The sequence below is a fragment of the Hipposideros armiger genome, unplaced genomic scaffold (assembly GCF_001890085.2).
Source record: "Hipposideros armiger isolate ML-2016 unplaced genomic scaffold, ASM189008v1 scaffold_94, whole genome shotgun sequence".
In the NCBI taxonomy this organism is placed as follows: Eukaryota; Metazoa; Chordata; class Mammalia; order Chiroptera; family Hipposideridae; genus Hipposideros; species Hipposideros armiger.
Window position 1 is genome coordinate 2,233,545 of NW_017731444.1, and position 19,336 is coordinate 2,252,880.

At 50.6% G+C, this 19,336-nt stretch overlaps 1 protein-coding gene across 2 annotated transcripts in view; it reads left to right on the top strand.

Moving 5' to 3' along the window:
• Positions 1-1,763: 1,763 nt before the first annotated feature.
• RSPO4 (R-spondin 4) overlaps positions 1,764-19,336 on the top strand; it is a 35,657-nt gene continuing 18,084 nt past the window's right edge. For both annotated transcript variants that reach the window (XM_019645704.1, XM_019645705.1), the window contains exon 1: positions 1,764-1,862. In XM_019645704.1, the coding sequence (XP_019501249.1) occupies positions 1,784-1,862 (79 nt within the window). In that variant the 5' untranslated portion in view covers positions 1,764-1,783. The remainder of the gene's footprint in view (positions 1,863-19,336) is intronic.

Sequence of the window (19,336 nt, forward strand, 5' to 3'; positions counted from 1 at the left end):
GAGAAGTCAGAACAGGGCCTTGTAGGCCATGATGGAGGAGACCATGCTGGGTCCTCTGGATGCCCATCTCAGCTCTGTCCTAGCCTGAGTTAGGCACCCCCAGTCTAGAGGCTTCAGTGAGCCCATCTGTGAAATGGAGCCATTTGGGTGGGATGGCTCTGACATGTCACCAAGATCCTTAGGATGTTGTCTGCCAGTGTTCATGGATGGAGCCCCACAGAAGCATGGCCAGGCCAGAGCTTCGTCACTGTCTGTGTGTTTCCCTCCTCCTGGCATGTCCTCAAATGTCCTCATTGCACTGGGGACTTGCTAAGGATGGGGAGAAGGAGCAAAAGAAGGCAACACCAGCGTTTACCTCCTTTTTCTTTCAAACCAAACCACACTCCTAGGAAAAAGGAAGGACAGTTGTTCAGCAAAAGCGTGTCAAGGGTAATTTCCTCTGTGTCCCAAGTGGTGGCTAAGAGGGCAGGCGCTGAACCCAGACAGACAGCTGACCTGCTGTGTGGCCTTAGGGAAGTCATTGGGCCTCTCTGAACGCCCTTTTCCTCCCCTGTAACAGGGGGCTAATCAGAATAGAACCTCACTGGATTGTTTTGAAGATTATGTGTGAAGTGCTTAACACAACACCAAGCACATAGGCCTCAAAAATGATAGTTAGCATTGTTATTATTTTTTTCGTTTTGTGAGTAAGGCAACAGAAGGCAGGAGTGTGCAGTTTGTTGGGTGGGAGGAGGGACTTGGCTCTGAAAGGGTTAATATCAGACTAACTGGGCTCCCAGTCCCACAGATAAGGTTGGAGAAAACACAGTTCAGGTCCCCAGCCCCTTCACTATAGAATTTATGAGGTGCTGGTTACTTTGAGTCAAAGATTAGGGGCTTCCGCCAGGCTGTGCAAGAAAAATTCAGGGTCAGTGGCCAGAAAGGACTCTTTTGAAAAAAACAGCGCAGAGAGAAACAGCCAGGCGTCAGGGAGCCCCACATACACCCGGACTCTGCAGGTGGAGAGCAGAGGGATGCGCGCGAAGACAGAGACAGAGAAAAAGTAGTGCCAGAGGGCCAGCCAGGTGGAGACAGAAACAGTGAGCCCCGAGTGAAGAGGACGTTGGCAAGAAAGAAATTAAAGAACAGACCAGGGGGCGGGGTGAGGGAAGAGGCAGCCGAGGAGGAGGACGTGAGACAGACAGAAAGACAGAGAAAAACGAAGTTTAGGAGTGGCCCTTAAGGGCCAGATGCGGGAGAAAGAAACAGAAAATTGAAGGCGTGGAGTGAGGTGGGAGAAGGTGCAGAGAGCAGAGGGATGTGGGTCACTGGGCCACCGTGCGTCTGTACCTGTGTTTGTATGTGTGTCTGTACCTGTGTCTAGATGGCAGTAGGTACGTAAGTAGGAGAGTGCGTGGGCAGGAACGACGCCAGACAGCGGACTGAGGGACAGACCGACCTCCTGCCCCTGGACTGACGCCCACCCCTCTCACCCCCAGACCGCGCGCGCGGGCCGGGAGCGGGTTAATGCACCGCCCCGCCGCCAGCTCCTCCCCGCCAGAGCAGAGTCCCAGCTCCGCCGACGCCCTCACTCAACCTAGTTGCCAGCGCCTGGGCGGACGGCGGGTCCCTGACGGCTGGACCGACCCCGCGCCCTGCGGATGCGCCGGGAGCGCCAGGAGCAGCCCTCGCGCTCGCCGCGCCGCCGCTGGGTCGCCACCCAGCCGTCAGGCCTCCCCGGGAACCCCCGCGGGCGCCACCTGGGTGCCAGGAGCCCCGCGCCCGCCCGGACCAGGCTGCCCAGATGCGGGTGCCACTCTGCCTGTTGCTGCTCGTCGCCCACGCCGCGGACATGCTCCCCCTGAACCGAAGGAAAAAGCAAGGTACGAGGGGCAGCCGCACAGGGTGGCCAGGCAGGCGCTGCGGGGCAGACAAGGGAATGGCCCTTGGGGCATCTGCCTTGCGCCCGGTGCTCTGGGCCATTGACTCCTCCCAACAACTGTGAGTCCCACTTTACAGGTGGGGAGACTGAGGCCCCAGGGCATTCTTTGCGGAACGCTGAACCAAGCAGGCTCTCCAAGGAGGGCAGGTACTGGCGGGTCTCTCTCACTGTTCCCACTCGCTATAGCATAGCAGCGTTGCTAGAAGGAAGAAGGGTGGCTCAGTGCAGACAGGGCACTGGGACTAGGCGATGGAGTTAGTGGCTTAGAAGCCATCCCACGCATCCATGATGAGCCAGAAGGTGACATAAAGAGCCCGAGGCTAGGTGTCCAGATGCCCCAATCCCATCACCTACCCTGACTCACTGTATCGCCTCTGGAAGTCAGTGAGGCTTGGTGGGCCTCCTTCGGGTGAAGACATGAGCTGCAAGAGCACAGGGAGACCTGAGACCAGAGTTTAAGTCCTTTTATTTGGGGGATAACCTGGAAGAAGTTGAGCCCCTTCAAGAGTGTTTCCATCCTGACCTCCTAGGGACATGAGGAAGATGAACCAAGGTTCAGACTATAAATGGACCTGGGGCACAAAACCAGGGGATCCTTGCACCCTCACCTCAGGGTCCTAGACCACCCACCGCCTGTCACTGCGAGAGTCAGAACACCCTCAGGAGGTGGGTTTGAGGCTGCAGAACCAGGGTTGGTAGAGCCCATGGGTGGAGGAGGGCAAGTGGGCCAGCAAATTTCTGCCTGAGCCACGCAACCCTTCAACCTCCAGGTGCCAGTCTATGAATCAATAGTCAAACGCCAACCACTGTGTCAAGAATTTTCCACACAGTAAGGGAATCCAACATACGAGTAGACAGTCGCCCCACTTTATAAAGCTGGATGCCAAGTTTCAGATAGGTTGAGTAACTTTGCTAAGTTGCCCAGCAGGCGAATAGAAGACCTAGTGTCTTCTTTCTTTTCAGCTCTAGTGTTAGGTCTGAGCAAGGCTACGTGGGAATGAGAAAGAGAGTCTGCCCTCTGGGGACTTCTAGTCCATTTGAGTGAACAGCCTTACATATGGACGCAATCACTCCTGGAGTAGAGCAGAATGCAAAGAGGGGCTGTGAGAGAACTGGGAGGTGGGATTGGGTGGAGCAGGGAGACTGTGGCCCAGGGGCTCCAATCTCAGGTGTGACTGGACAGATGGACCCAGGGAGTAGAGAGGTGGGTGGGCTTCCAGTGAGCTGGGGGTGTTAGGGACCTCCTAGGGACACTCCTCTGTAAATTGCCATGATTTAGTGGTTAAGTGCACAGGCTCTGAAGTCAGATGGTCTGAGTTCAAATTCCGGCTTCTCCAGTTACCAGCTGAGTGACGTTGGGGAAGTCATTTTGACTCTCTGAGCCTTAGTTTACCTTTCTGAGGGTCTTTTAGAAGGTCTCTAAGATCTTTCTCAGTTCTAAAAAAGACCAAAACAAACAAAAAAAACTTTCTCCTTATTGGCTTCTCTATAAAATAGGAATAATAATCTTAAGTATGCAACTCACAGGGCAAATGTGGGTAAGACTGAATGAGTTTTAGTGGGTATATGTCAGGTGAGTAGCTGAGTACACAGGCTTTTAGTGGACAGTTTTAAGTATTATTCATTCTCATTTCCTGTCCATTGTGTCCTTGGCTACTCCCCACACCCTAGCAAAGGAAAGGGGAGATATGTAATTTCAGGATGAGGAAACTGAGATTCAGAGAGGGAAACTGATTGTCCAAGGTTGCACAGCAGGTAAGTAACAAAGCAGGCTGAATCCCAACCCCCCTGACAGGACCCTGAGGCGTCTCCTGAGCTATGTTGGTCTTCCTTTCTCAGAGCTTCAGCCACCATCTAAAAAGGAGCTGGTTTAGAAGATCTTTAAGATGCTTTTCAGTTCTAAAAAGACACACGCATGCACACAGAATAAAGAAAAATTCCAGTCCCTTCCCACCATTCCCAGTTGCTCAGTGAGGAGGTCGGGCGTGGTTGCTCCTGATATGGCCCCAGTTTGGTGAGAGGGCTCTCGGGGTCCCTCCCTATGGTAGTTAATCTCTTCTGTCTGGGACGCACACATGCCCAGTCCAGCATCTTCAGAGAGAGGCTGTGTCTCCACTTATCAGCCAGGTACCATGGAGATAGTCTTGGATTTCAGTCCCACCCCCAACCCCTTTGTATTGGGTGACCTTGGGCGAGTGGATTGAGTCCCCACCACCACCTCCCATAGTCTTGGTTTCCCCATTGGCACTGGAGTTAGGGGTGGGAGGTAGAAAAAGCCTTCCTGTAGCATATTCTACAAGGTGGTCATAGGAATCCTAGCCAAGTAGGTTTGGGAAAGGCTGGGTTTCGCATATTTCTTGACTGCGGGACTTATCAGAGCATTCATGGTGACAAGGGAAGGCTAGAGACTAGGACCTTTCCCAAACAAATTACACTTCAGAGACCATTTTTCATAAGGCAGCTGCTTGGCAATTCCACACGAGATCCCTGAGGGTCTTACCGGCTTTGACATTCTGGTCTAACTTTGGCAGGAGAATGTGTCCTGGAGGCAGCAGGGTGTGGGCAGTGCTTCATTTGTTCATTCGTTCGTTCACTTGGTCATTCAGCCACGTGTTGTAGGGTAGACCCTGTGCTGGGCTCTGTGTTGGGAACCAGGAGGATTGCAAGGTGAACAGACCTGGAGCCTGCCCTTGAGGAGCTGCCCGTGTGGAGGGATGCGCTTCCTCTGCCCTGCCCCGGCCTCCCCTCCGTGCTGAATCCTTGGCCCCAGCCTTCCGCGAGGTCAGGAGGAACGACTCCCTGGGCCCAGCGGCCACCCTCCGGGCCTGTCTCCCACAGACCCAGGCTTCCTCAGGCTCGGGCCTCACTGTTGCTTGATGAAACCCAATTTTTCTGTTTCTAAGACAAGAAAGAAAGAAAGAAAAGCCTTGAGAAAGTTCTTGGATCTCAAGTGTCTATTACAAAACAATATTTTGATTAATTAAGTATAAATAAATCAGAAGCAGATGGAGACATTTCTCTTAAAGCATGCTGGGGTGTCCTGGCAATGGAAGAGTTGGGGGACTAAGGGGGCTCTGGTCTGCACCCCCAACCCCAACGTAGAGCTTCATTTAGGCAATGAGGAGAAGACAGGCTGTAACTGACTTTCCCCAACGTCCAAGGCCTGCTGGGGAGGCGGCTTGGTGAAGGCGAGAGTCCCCCACATGCTCGTGATGCTTTTAGATCCTTCTAGACAGGAGGCAACCAGGGACAGAGGGAGGAGCTATGGAATTCAGATAGCTCTGGGTTTAAATCTAGAGACTTCTCCTGTCCTAGTGTATAGCCTTAGGCGGGCCATGTGCCTTCTCTTATCCAAGGTTCCACATCTGAGAAATGGGAACTATTGTAGCTACCTCTTTGGCAGTTGGAAAGATCTTTCCCAGTCTCAGAGGGAAGACGCTTGAAGGTGCTTCCTAAGGGTTCAGCCACTTCCTCCTCCCACTTTATAGCAGAGTGCGATGTTTCCTGTGCTGGGAGGAGGGGAACCTCTCATGGGTTGAATCTCACCTCTGCCCCCTCCCCTGTCGGAGCCTCTTTTCCTTTATTTAAAAAAGGACTCTGCCAGCGCCCTCTCCAGAGGCTGGTTAGGTGGACTAAATATAATAATTCTTTGTAAACTGCAAAGCCCTGTGTGGGTGGCCAAGCAGGCAGCTTTGCCCGCTGTGTGTAGACAGAGAAGCTGAGACCAGGTAAGCAGGTGCCGAGGCAGTGGCAGCAAAGGGGAAGGACCTACTTGTCTCCGGGTCAGGGCCATGGCTGGGCCCAGAGCAAGAAGCATCCCCCTGAATGCTGGCATCCAGGTGAAACCAGGTGAAGATGCACGTCAGGGGCAGTCGTCGAAGGGGAAGCAAACTCCTAAAGGGCAGAGTGAGGCATGAGAACTTCATGTGGAGCGCTCGGGGAATGGCGCTGTGTATCAGCAGAATGCTGTCTTAGGCGAGTCCCTCTGCCCCTCTGGGCTTGGGTTTCTTCATAAAACAAGGGCTGGCTGAGCAAAGAGAAGCAGAATACTTGGCACATAGTAAGTGCTCAATAAAATAAGCTCTGCTTACCAGCCTCCTCCCCCTACAGCCAGTTCTGAAGCCAAACTTGGGGCTCAAAGAAAATGCTGTTTTCACCTCACATGGCCCCCACCCCCCCAAGGGAACCCACATGACTCTCCCATGGGTGGAAACCACCCAGCCTCCACCCAGTCTCCAAAGTAGACCCTTGAGACCACTTAGTGAGGACCGGCCATGTGCAGGAGCTCTGCATATGGGTCGTCAATCCTCCCTATGGAACTGCCTTGTGTTAAACCCATTTCCCAGACAAAGGAACTGAGGCTCAGAAAGGGGCAGTGACCTTGCCCAGGAGCTTCCAACAGCTGAGCTGGGATGTGACCCAGAGTTTTGGAGGCTCCAAAGCCTGTGCATAGAAATAGAAGTGAATCTTGTTAATGACTTGCCAAGGGCTGCACAGCAGAGGCATCTGAGAGGAGCCTCATCAGAGCGGTAGGATTTAGGACTTTGTCAGGCAGAGGTGGCAGCAGGGTAGGTGCTGGGGACTCTGGCAAGAGAAGGGGAGGCTGCAGCCATGTGGGAAGGGTTCAAGGAGCTGTGTGGCCAGAGGAACCGGAGGTCTGATTGCAGACAGGGCCAGAGGCAGTCACGGAGGGCCAGGGATGACAGTCGCCTGTTACCATTGTCACAAAGAAATATTAATTGGGACCTTCCTCTGGGCTGCGCCCTGGAGTAGGTGTTGAAGCACAGAGATGTGCCCTACCATCTTGGCTGTCAAAGAGCCCAGCATATCCTTGAGATGCTGGGAAAGGATCCATCAGAAAGCAAGAATGAGAAGAATCTCGCTGCCCATCGGCCCAGCCTTGAGAGGCAGGTCAGTGGTGGTCCCAGTCTCAGCTAAGGAATCTAAGACTCCAAGATGGGACAGTGTTTGTCTTAGGTGTCACATGGATAAGGTGACCTTATTCATTTACTTCCCCTGCCTCTTCCTGTCTATCAGTCTATTGTTGATTCATCCATCTTTCCATCCTTCCATCTAGTGAAAAAACTGAAGCTCGCATTAATTCAGTTTTTCAAACTGAGGTTTGCAACCCATCAGCAGATCAGGGAAATAAATGTAGTAAAACACAGCCAGCATTTTTTAATGAAATGGAGTGGAACAGAATGAAACAGAACAGAACAGGATAGAATAGAATAAAACAGAGTGGGGTCTGCAAACATTTTTGTAAAGGGCCAGATACTTAAGATTTTAGGTTTTGCAGCCACATGTGATCTGTCACATTCTCTTTTTTGTTGTTTGGTTTTTTTACAACCCTTTAAAAATATCAAACCATTCTTAGCTCACAGGCCATACAAAAACAGGCTGCACGCCAGATTTGGCCCATGGACCATAGTTGACCAACCTCCTTTTTTAGAAAATATCAAAGTGCATTACAAGTGTTAAGATAAATTAGTATTTTGGGAATGTGTTAGAATTCACACATATATGTGAATGTGTGTGTCAGTGGGTGAATATGCATGCATATGTGTATGTAAGTGTGGATGTGTGTGCACATGGGTGTGGGGATGTGTGAAGGAGGGTGTGTGTACTCTGTACTGTGTGAAGTGATATAAAATGTAATGTTCACCATTGTTATATAAGTGTGGAGGCCACAGTATCAGCTGAGCCAATGCAGTCCGCATGACATCTCTAGAAGGCAGGTACTAGAGGGATCTCGATATTGCAGATAGGGAGACAGGCCAAGTGGGTCACACAGCAATAGATGTCTGACTCCGGAGCAACAAGGGTGACACCAAATTGCCTTAATAAGCAGAGACTGCCCCCGACACATTTTGCAGGTCCTTAGTTCATGTGCTTGTTTCTAATGGCCCTGAATATAGAAGCCACGTCCTTCCCAAGGTATGTGGATTTTAGCCCTGGAAGGTGTCATGACCCACCTAGGCCTAAACATCCTCCTGTGTCAGACACCCCTGAGCAGCCAGGGAGCATCATCCTTGGTGCTTCTTTCACACTGATCCTCACCACCCTCTGTCCCCTTACAGAAGAGAAAGGCTGGTGCAGAGAAAGGGGAGCTGGCTTGTCCAAGGTCACCTAGCACATGTATGAGCGTGACCCAAGTCTTCCTGATTCCAGAACCACAGGAGCAAGCCCTGCCTACTATAGAATTCTCCAGAAAATATACCTAATACTGCCATTAACCACCCTCTCGTTTATACAGCACTTTATAGTTTGCAGAGCAGTTCAACTTTCATTTTCTTTCTGGAATTCTGGGGAAGGGTTATGAATAATGGAATGTTGGGGCTGAAAAGGCCAATTGAGACCTTTGAGACCAGCACTTGTAAAAATGGGACCTCAAGGTGGGGGAGCCCCTCAGTCAAGGTCCCCCAGCTGGGGGTGGAAGTGAAGGTGCAGGAGAGATGGGGGTGAGGGTGGCTTTGGAGCGGCAGAGGAAGGCAGCTTGCCCCAGAGATGGGAAGTCTGGTTTCGAGCTTCTCAGAGCCTCAGGTTCCCCCCGTGTGTTTGGGAATGCCAAGTCTTCTTTGCCTTTCTCCCAGGTCTAAGGATAAATGTGAGATGAGAGGCTGGAACCAAGAGGCCGTTCACAGTTTGAAGACTGTCTGCAGAAGTTTCTTAATAACCCAAGGCCACCGGGGTTGGGAGCCTCGAAGGGCCTCTAGAGTTACCTGAGTTTCACAGAGGGTCTGTGGCTTGGCTGTGTGGTTCCGTGAGAGGGTCCTGGAGGAGGTCTGGACCAGACACAGAGCCACCATGGCCTCGGGGCCAGTCCTTCCCCAGAGTCTCAGGCTGTGGACCCTTGGACACAGGATGACCCCAGGCTTGGGGAGCACACTCCTCACCTATACATCGGCACACATATATATGTTCCTAAAAACATACATTTAAAAAAATACTTAATTCTCATTAGCACCAAAGATTTAGAAAGTCTTCTTGATTTGGCTTTCTGGCTGAGCATTTATTCTATGCCAGATGTTACTTGTATTATTTTGTTTAACAATGTCAGGCACTATTGCAAGTACTTTATACATATGAACTGATTAAATTCTCCTAATAAACCTATGAGGTGGGTACTGTTATCCCTGTTTGACAGATGAGCAAACTGAGGCACAGAGAGGTTAAGTAATTTGCCCAAGATCACACAGCCGGGGCTCAAATCCTGCCTGATCCCAGAGCCTAAGCTCTAGTTATGGAGCTCTGTTGCCTCCCAGCCTTATTTAATCTTCATAGCAACTTGTAAGAGGACTGTTATTATCCACATCTTACAGGGGAGGAAACTGCATTAAGAGAGGGTCATTAGTTGAAGTCTATGAAATTGCCATTTTTATAGGTCGAAAACAGCCAAATATTAGCAATTTCATATGGTTCAGTCCAACAGCTTGGCAGATAAGTTTGGCAAAGTCAGGATTTAAACCCAGACAATTGATTCCAAAGCCTGGGTGCATAGCCACCCTGCCGGGCCTTCTCCCAATTCACCCACATAATAGCCCATGAGTTGGTTTGAGCTTATTCTACAGAGGAGGATTTCCAAGCTCAGCGGGGGCCATTGACTTGCCAAAGGCACACAGCCAGGATGGGGAGAGGTTGGGATATGCCCCCCAGGTCGCCATGGCCAGAGCCTTCTTTCTTCGCCTGTGCGTCATTCAGCACCGCCATCCAGGACACACACGCCCTCCGCTCCACCTTTGGGGATTCCTCCAGGTCCCACAGGGAATGGTCTGGTTCCCATGGATGGGTGAAGCTAACTCCTCTTGGGCACTGCTGCCTCAGGCTGGGGCACCACCGCCTGCTGTGGAATGATTTCTTGTATTAATGCTGCGTGATTCATAAGACCCTGCACTGTGACCCCGTGGCAGGGGCTACACTGCACCATTGTGGGGCGGGGGGTCTGTTTCACTGTTTCTCCAGCTCAAAAGAAAGGCATTCCCAAGCCTGGGGGACCTAGACCACATGGGGGAACCACTCCCTTTCACCAGAAGCCTCCACTTTCCCTGAAGCCTGTCAGCGGTGCCCACATCCGCAGGGGTGGAGACACACAGAGAAGGAATGTTGTGACTGCCCTTCCTGAGGCTGCACTGGGGTTGGCAAGTGGGCACAGCTTTCTCTAGCAAGTCCCAGATGGATAGCGGAGTCTGGCGGGCTGTCACAAAGGCCACACGCACTGCTGCTCACTAGCTGAGTGACCTTGGGCAGGTCATCTCTCTCTTCTGTGCCTCTGTTGGCTAAATTTGCAAAATGGGGCATGAAACGCATTCCAAGCACATAGGGAGCGCTCAGTTAGTGACTATGAAGAGTGCCCAGTGCCAGGCACGGGGGTGAGATTTGGGCTGTGGCAGGCCTGGGCTCAGCTCCCAGCTCTGCTACTGCCATGCTTGGGTGAAAATAGTTCCCTCCTGAATCTCAGTGTTGTCTATTGGCACAATGGGGACGATGATAGCATCTACATCATATAGTTGTCCTAAAGATCAAGAAGAGTATGCAAGTAACCCATTTGGGAGGCGGTTGGTGCCTAATAAATGATGATAATGGTCATGTGTCATGGGGGATTGGCTCATTCTAGCGTTCCGAACGTTCTAGCATCATATCAGATATGTCCCTGCCTCTGTTTTAAAGTCCTAAGCAGACCTAATTCATCACAGGATGGTTACTTTGAGGAGCCCAGATTCAGTGGTAGGGTGGTCCTAAATGCTGTGTGTCAATGGCACAGTGACTCACCCTCCCTGAGCCTGTTTACTCCTCTACGAAAGAGGAACTCAGTGGACAGCAGTGAGAAAGGAAGGGTGTGTGTGTGTGTGTGTGTGTGTGTGTGTGTGTGTGTTGCCAGCACATAATAAATGTATAAATGTATAAATGTGATGGCTATTTGTGGATAAGGCCATGGTGGGGCCTGTTGGACTGCCCCCTGCACACAGCAGGCTGGAAAAACCCAGTCACATGCTGCCTGTAAGACATGTTTTTGCTTCCTCCTCCCTTCTTGCCCTCCCTCTGGCAAGCATTTGAGTAAATCAGACTCCTTAATTCATAGCACATTATCAGCACCAGTCATGCAAGACCCTGCTCTTGTTTTGTGTTTTATTTTCCTTTTATTTTTAAAAATTGTTACAAATTGCTGGGTTTTTTATTTCACTCTTAAAATTTATTTAAATTTTTAAAATTTTATTTAAACATTTTCATTTTATTTTTAAAGTTTTTGTTTTTCATTTTAATGTAATTTATTAAATTTACAAATTTTTAATTTTATTCTTAATTTTGTTTTTCTAAGTTTTTATTTTAACATTGAATTTCGTTTTTAAATGCTATTTCATTTAAAACTTTTTAATCAATTTAAATTATTTTCTTCAATTTTATTCCCCTTATCTTAAATTTTCTACTTTTTAGGTGATTTTTTTTCTTTTTTTTTTTTTCTTCTTTTTTAATTTTTTGTATTTTTATTTTTTCCACTTTTTTATTGGGTTTTCTGAATTTTTCTCGTCAATCTATATGACTTCTTTGTATTAGTTATATTACTATCCCCTGTTGATTTTGATATGGAAGGTATTTTTCTTCAGTCTGACACTATTGTTAACTTTGCATGTCCTTTGGAGGATAGAAATCCTTTATGATGATACCGCTTATGCGGTCAAACCTCATGAGGGTTTCGCGGGGAAGAGGGGGAACCTTCTGCCTTATGGTCTGGCCTACTTGATCTTACAAAAAGTCCCATATGAAGGTCTCATAAGAAGAGCAAGCGCCCCCAGTTCTTTATTCCTTGATCAGAACACCCTGACACCACCTTCACGGACCACCTTCCTGAGAGCGAGTCTTCCTTGACAAGTGTTCACTAGTCCTGATGCAGCAGCCCTCGGCCCTTCCCAAGGACACTGCTGGAACTCTCAAATGCAGGTGACACATCTCTGTTTACCCTTGTTCCTGAATGTCCCCTGGATCACGGCATTCCAGTCAGCACACATCTATTGAACATTTGCTGTCAGCCAGACCCTGTCCTTGGGGGCCCCAGACTGATGGAGAAGGCAGGCCCAACAGAGCGAGTCTTAATGTAAAACTAGGAGAGATGTCAGCTGGAGCCCCTGCCCCTGGGGAGAGGTGAGTCGGCTTGCATCCACTGCCGAAAGCAGACATTTTCCCAGGGCTGCTTTGGCTGAATGGCTTCACTTTGTGGGTCATCTTATTCTTCTATATCAACAACCTCCATGCCGCCCCAAAGAAAAAGAAAGCAGACACTCAGGACATTTGTGCATAAAGCAGATTTTTGAAGGTCTGCAGAGTGCTGCTAAGGGCTTATCCTACAGCTGACAGATTCAGACGGAAAATCACTGAGCTATTCTCACAGCCTCTTCTCTCCTCCTGTCTGGAGTAACTCCTGCTCCTGTCTGTCCTCGCAAGCAGCTTGGGCCCTTAGAGACATATGGCTTTCAATGCCATTTCTCTGCTTTTGGAGAGCCATGGGGCAGGAGTCAGCAGGGAGGCACGGCTCCCAGCAGGTAGGAGCTTGGGCTCTGGCTTGCTTCCTACCTGACTCCTTGCTGTGGGGGCTTAGGTCAACCACTTCATTTCTCTGAGCCTCCGTTTTCTCATCCATGAAACTGGGAATAGGTACAGCCCCAGCTGTGTAGGGCTGTGGTGGGTGTGAAATCATTTCACACAAGGACCCGAGTAGCGGCAGACACTCAGCCAGTGGTAGCCTGGTTCTGGTTCTGCCCATTTGCAGTTCCCTATGAGGATCTTCCAGAGCTCAGAGACCCACATCTGCAGCTGCAGCTGCCCATCGTGGTGCCAGCCCTTAATCCTGGTTTTAATGAGCAAGAAGGATATGGTTCCCGTTTTGCAGGTGAGGAAACTGAGATCTGCTGACAGTGGGTGTAGAATTTCCAAGCTCATGCAAGCCCAAGTCTCTCTGACCGCCTGGTTTCTGCTTGGTGGAGACCGTGCCCCAGGGCCGTGAGATGTTTCTGAGGTGGAGCCAATATCGTCAAAGCCCCCACCTCTGTGCTCCTTCTGCCCCCACCGCACACGGTGCCTCTTTCCCCTTCTATCATTCAAGTCCTCCCCACTGGCATCGTGTCATTTATTGAGCACCTACTATGTGCTGGGTGTTTTGTGTACACTACCCACAACCTTAGCACACTGGTACCCATTTTACAGAAGGGGAAAGTAGGTCCCAAGTGGGTGATGTCAGTTACCCAGGTTCCCACAGCCCTCAGAGAGTCTGGGTTAGAAGCCAGGCTGAGGCTCTGAAGCCAGAGCTTTTTATCACTGTGCCAGGAATTGGTTAGCTAAACCCAGGGCAGAGCATGAGGACATGGCTGGCTCCTGTGTGTGGAGCCAGACGCATGGCCAGGTGTTCTGCAGGTTACTACCTCTCTTTATCCTCCAGGCAACTTTGGATACATCGTTCTTATTTTGCAGATTAGGCACTGAGCTCAGAGAGGCCAAAGGGCCTTCCAGGGCCAAGGTGGCATCTCAACTTTGAGAGTGACTTAGAGAGCCACCCAGTCAGGGCCTCAGGTTTCATCCCAGCTTGGGGGTGAAGGGGTACAGTGGATTCAGGATGCGCAACTGAGCAGCGAGGCTGCTTACAAACCGTGAGAAGGAGCCTGGAACAACTACTCGTCCTGGTGGCCTGCAACAGTCAAGAGGCAACAGCTGGTCAAGGAGGTACACCTGGAACCGACGGCAGGGAGAAGTGGAAGCGATTTGGGCATTCCCGAAGGAGACTCTGGGGCAGACACAGTCATGGGGTTCTCAGGTTGGGTCCCTTCAGAGCTGAGGACAGGTAACAGATCTTCTAAGCACCAGCTACACACTAGGCCATGGACTTGGCCATGTACCTTTTAATTCTCATAATAACCCATGAGCAAAGCTTGTCTGTCCTCCCCACCTGCTTCTCACAGCCACCAACCTCTTCCAGACCACCTGGCTGACCCCAGGCCTCTGCCCTCTGCTCCCAGCTCCCACTTCTGCCCCCTGCAGTCCGTTGCCCTCAGCCCCAGAGGGAGCTGAGGCAGCCGGGCCTGCACCCCACAGTGCCTTCCCATCTTGCTTCCAGGAAAATGCAGCACCATCCACACACTGGACCTGGCTCCGTCCTCCCTCCCTTCGGACCTCCCCGCCCACCACACCTCCCAACCCCATCACTCCACTCTGACCTCACTGCCCGCTTCCACGCCAAGCTCTTTCCAGCCTCTGGACTTGTGCACTCAGTGGTCCCTTTGTCAAGAACGCTTGTCTTGTATATCTCAGCAAGGGCTTTCTCAGCAGCCCAGGCCCTCCTCCCATCACTGTGTTTAGCTTTCATTCACTGCCTGTCACTGTCTCAAGTGATCTCTCTCTCCTTTAGGATGCAAACTTCATGAGGGGAAGGACTATCTTACGCATTGATGGGTCCCCAGTGCCTAGCACATAGCAGGCCCTCAATAAATACCTGTGGGACGAACAAGATTTCTTCCAGTGAGTGGGTGATTGCCTCCATCTTACATATGAGCAAATAGAGGTTCATTAACTGCCCCAGGGAATGAAGTGTAGATCTGGGAGTTGAGAGCTGGATTGTCTGGTCCCAAGCCGTGAGTTCTCACCTCCACGCTCTACTCCTTGCTGTTGCACAGGACCAACTGGGATCCTTGTCTATGGTGAGGAAGGGGTTATGATAGGGGACATGTCACCTGGAGCAGCAAGGCCCCAGGCATCCTCAGCCCCAGAACAGGTACACCAATGGGTATAGCAGGGCTGGCCTCCCCAGTCCTGGGGGACTGGGGCCTGGGGCAAGGATGTGCACAAGGCCAGATGGGAAGGACCAGCTGGCCAGAGATAAAAGCCAAAGGAACCCACCCAGAGACTGGAGTTCCAGCCCTGCCTTCCAGCAACCCACTGTGTGGCTCTGAACAAGTACCTGCCCCTCTCTGAGCCTCAGGGCACCATCTCTAAAATGGTATTACTACCTCATGGTACAGGTTTTAAACTTGAATAGACATTGCCCAAATTCCCTTCTCAAAAGAGAGCACTGGACGCTGTCAGTCCTTTACAGTTTGCCTGTCTGGTAGGTCCCAAGTCATATTTTATCGTTGTTGTAATCTTCATTTTAAAATTATTAATGAAGTGGGACAGCTCTTCACGTGGTTACTGGCCCATTTGTCTTTCTTCTCTGAATTACCTCCTTGAATTAATATCTTTGCCCATTTTCCTACCTAGGGTTGTTCCTGGTTTTCTTATTGATTTCTAGGAGCTCTTTGTATATTAAGGATGGTCATCCTTGGCCTAGTTTGTGTGTAACTGGCTTAATGATCCGATTGAACACATAACAGAAGGTTACAAACATGACATGTGCACACTCTTTTTTTCTCTAATTCTCCATTATATTTCTGAAACCCAATCCTTAATAAGTTTGAGCAGATCTCAGAGCTTTCTAGTACTAAAAAGCCTAGTCCAGCGCTACATTTTAAAAGCATAGGTCTAATTCAAAGCTTGCTCCTTTCCCACCGCTGACCTAGCTCCTGACTCTATTGATCTGCCCTGTGGGGAGATGTGTCATACTCTCTCCCTTTGTCCCTCCCCTGTGTGTTGGGGAGCAGAAAAAGGGATGGGGACAGGGGCAGCTGTCTCTTACTTCTCTGGTGCTCCTGCAACCTCACAATTCCCAGCACCGAGAAAACGCAGGACCCCATCACCAATGAGCAGCAGGGTCGGGTCTAAACATTTCTCTGCCTCCCTCCATGCCCTCTGTGGGCGGCAGGTGCCCTAACTGTGGCACAGGTGTGATGTATTAGGGCAGGAGCCTGGGCTTGACCTGTTCTGATCCTCCTAGCTCCCTCAATACCCCCATGTTTCCCCACCATAGCCTCTTACCCCTTTAGGTGGGGAATCTGCAGCTCGGGTCAAGTTCAGCTGCCTCCTTCAGTGTCCACTTGACCCGGACAGAGAATTGGCCAAATGGTGGCAGTGCAGGCTTCCCTGGGACTGACCCCACTCCTCTGCAGCTCTCATTCATTCTCCCCTTTCTCCAGTAGACATGGGGAGGGTCAGCAAGTGTGCGTCCAATCAGGGGATAAAATGCCCGTCTCCATGGCCTTCAGGCCCCCTCCAAACTATGAGTAATTCTCTTGCCACCTGGTTTTAGGGAGGTGGAGGAAATATTCCCCTGGGGGTTGGGGGGCAATCCTTCTCGGATCCTCTTCAGACATCTGTTTACAGGGGCTGGGGAGGTGGTGGAGGGCACAAAGACAGTTGACCCCCTTTCATTTAGTCCTAGAGGGGGTGTCTGGCCCCAATTCCACGCTCATGAGGCAGCTCTCTTTAAACTTGGTGGCGGGGGTGGGGCATGAGGGAGGACACAGACTTTGTTTCCACCCTTAGTCACAAGTTTTGGAGCAGGAGATAAGTCCTGTTCATTCATTCAGACACCAAACATTTACAGAGCGCCCAGTGTGCCCGGCACTGTGCATGGCGCCAGCGCCTGGGGACTTGACCTTCACAATCTAGTACCATTTTGGGCGTGTTTCTAAAAGGTCTGTGATTTGTTTTTTAGCTTTGTTTAATGAATCAAATAAAAGCCAAGGAGAGAGCCTTTGTTTTTTGTTTTCACCTTTAACATTCCTGGAGTCTAGAAAAGGGCGTGGTACATTGTAGTCATTTAAGAAATATCTCCCCTCCCCGGATGGATGGATTGATGGATATTGGACTCTTACAAACACCGAGTTTAACCATCCACTTGACAGATGGAGAAACTGAGGCCCAGAGACAGGGGGGGATTTGCTGAGGACCCACAGAACTAGTTGAGCCCACATCTGGGCTCTTTCCCTTCTACTAGGATTTGAGAGGGGGAGGGAACCTGTGGGGAGAGGCCAGGCCCAGAATGGGGTCCCCGAAGATGCTCAGCCTGTGCCTGGTGTGGCTGGAGGCCCAAACTGGATTCCTGACTCCCTGTCACCCCTCGGAAACTTCAGGTCCCCTGGGTGCTGAATGAGAGGGGCTAGGGCTGTCTCTGGAATGCCAACAGGGTCCGGTGTAAGGGCCAGACTCAGGCCTGCCTCAGCCAGTCCTGACTTTCAGACCCAGCCCCCTGCCCAGGGGCTCACTGGCGGTGAGGCTCCAGGTTTTTCTCTGCGCTGGTAGCTGATCATATACCTAAAGCTCCCTTCCAGCTTAATTTTATGAGGCGAGGGAGGTGTTTATGTTGGGCCTGTTTGGGGAGCTAGGTTCTTTCCAATACATAATAATAACTACCAGTTACTAAGAATGCCTGGCTTTAAACCCCATTACCAGCTGTGTGATCCTGGGCAACTTACTTACCTTCTCTGTGCGTTAACTTCCTTGTCTGTGAGAGGAGATACTAATACCTCATAGGGTTGTTGCAACACAGTCTGGCCATGTAAGACCTCCACACTGCTCACAGCTAACCCACTGCCGTGCACCTGCCATCTGCCAAACCCCGTTCTGAGCATGTCACACACCAACGTACTGAACCATCTATGAGGACGGTAATTACCCTCACTTTACAGATGGGGAAACTGAGGCTCAGAGAGGGTAGGTGGGGATTTGAACCCAGGCCGTCTGACTCCAGGGCCACTGCCTTAACTGCTCCACAGTGGGCCACCACCTCTTCTCTTGCCGCTGGCACTGTGGGACTTTGGGACTCGAAGGATGCTGAGAGATTATCCATGCCCTCAGGGACTGCCTGCAGAAGTGGGAAAGGAAACCAAAAGGACTGGGCTTGAGAGCATCCCCGTCTAGGCCTCAGCCAAAACAGCTTAGCTCTCACCTGCCCTGTTAGTTGAGCGCCCATACCATATCTCATCTTGGGAAAAAAGAGGGTTTCCTTGGCTAAAAAAAAAGTTCAAAAGTTCCTTATCCAAACCAATCCTGTGTCTTTCTGCTTGGGGAAACTGAGGCATGGGGTGATGAGGTACTTCGCCAAGGCCACACAATGAGTCTGAGTCCAGGCCGAGCCATCGTCCTTCCTCATTCGCAGCCCTGCGCTCTCTTCGTTGCAGGACTTCAATATGGCAGAGTTAAGGGGGTCATTTGTAGAGCAGACTGCGAAACCTGGTACCTTTCTCAGTCAGATTCATCTTAGGAACCACAGGCTTTCCAAGTCTTCTTAGAAAGTTCCCCCACCTTTCCTGAAATCCTAGCACTCACATCACCCCCAGGACTGGACGGGGGACCCCTGGTTTGGACCAGTGGCCATTGCCCCCACCCCCGGCATGTGGCACTGGGTCTCCAGTTTGGCTGGATGTGTCCCTCTGTGGTCCTAACTACTGCAAACATCCTTTCACTCAGCCAAAGCTGAAGTGTTTATAGCCGCCCCTTCCCCAAGAGCCACGAGAGGCCTGCACAGCCATAACAAGCCCCAAGGAATCATAACCTCCCCAGGGAAAGAAAAGGGCATTAACAGTCAGCATTTATTGCCCCCGGTCTTGCCAGGCACTGTATACACAGGTCTCAGGATGCTTTACAGCAACCGTGGGAGGCTCAGAGTAGATCAGAGAGGCAAGAAACCTGCCCAAGGTCACACAGCTGGACCATCCCGCCCCACTGTGGACAGGACCAGAACTGGAAGGAACCAGAACCTGAGTCCATCCCCCATCCCACAAGTCCTCACTGAGCACCTACTATACACCAGGCAGTTTCTTACTCTCCCCAGTACGGGGACTACCACCATGAACAAGCAGAAACAGGCCTGCCTCAGGGAGACCGCATTCGTGTGTGTGTGTGTGTGTGTGTGTGTGTGTGTGTGTGTTGGGAGGAGGTAGTGAGGTCTCTTGAGTGCCAGGCACTTTTCTGAGCATAATGCATTTGATCCTCAAAATAGCGCTATGAGGTAGGTTAAGAAGAAGAAACTGAGGCACAGAACATTTCAAGGCCACACACACACACACAACAAACCTAGTCCTATAACATGAAAAGAAAAGAAACTGTCTTCTCAATATTTTTACAAAAGAATGGTAACCACACATACCCGACAATTTCATGACAGTTTCCCATATAGGATAATTGTGAGGCAATTTCTTATACAATTTCACATAGTTGACAGCCTCTTGACACTTTTTATTGACACTTTTATACCCAAGACAGTTTTGTGACAATTCCAAGACAGACTGATTTTGTGACAGTTTCACATTCAGGTCAGTTTTGTGACAATACTTTAAATCAGATAACAGGGTGCTGAGCTCTGGAGAAATGGGTTCTGGAAAAACCCATCTCCCTGGAAAATGTCTGCCCCCATCCTGGCCTCAGCTGGCTCCTACCTCCAGGATAGCCTGCCTAATGATGAAAGATCCAGTAATTATTCTTGGTTTGAAGAAACTAATGATTTTTTGAAGGTCACTGGTGACCATTCTGGGCTTCTCAGCACCCCCAGGGTTCCCA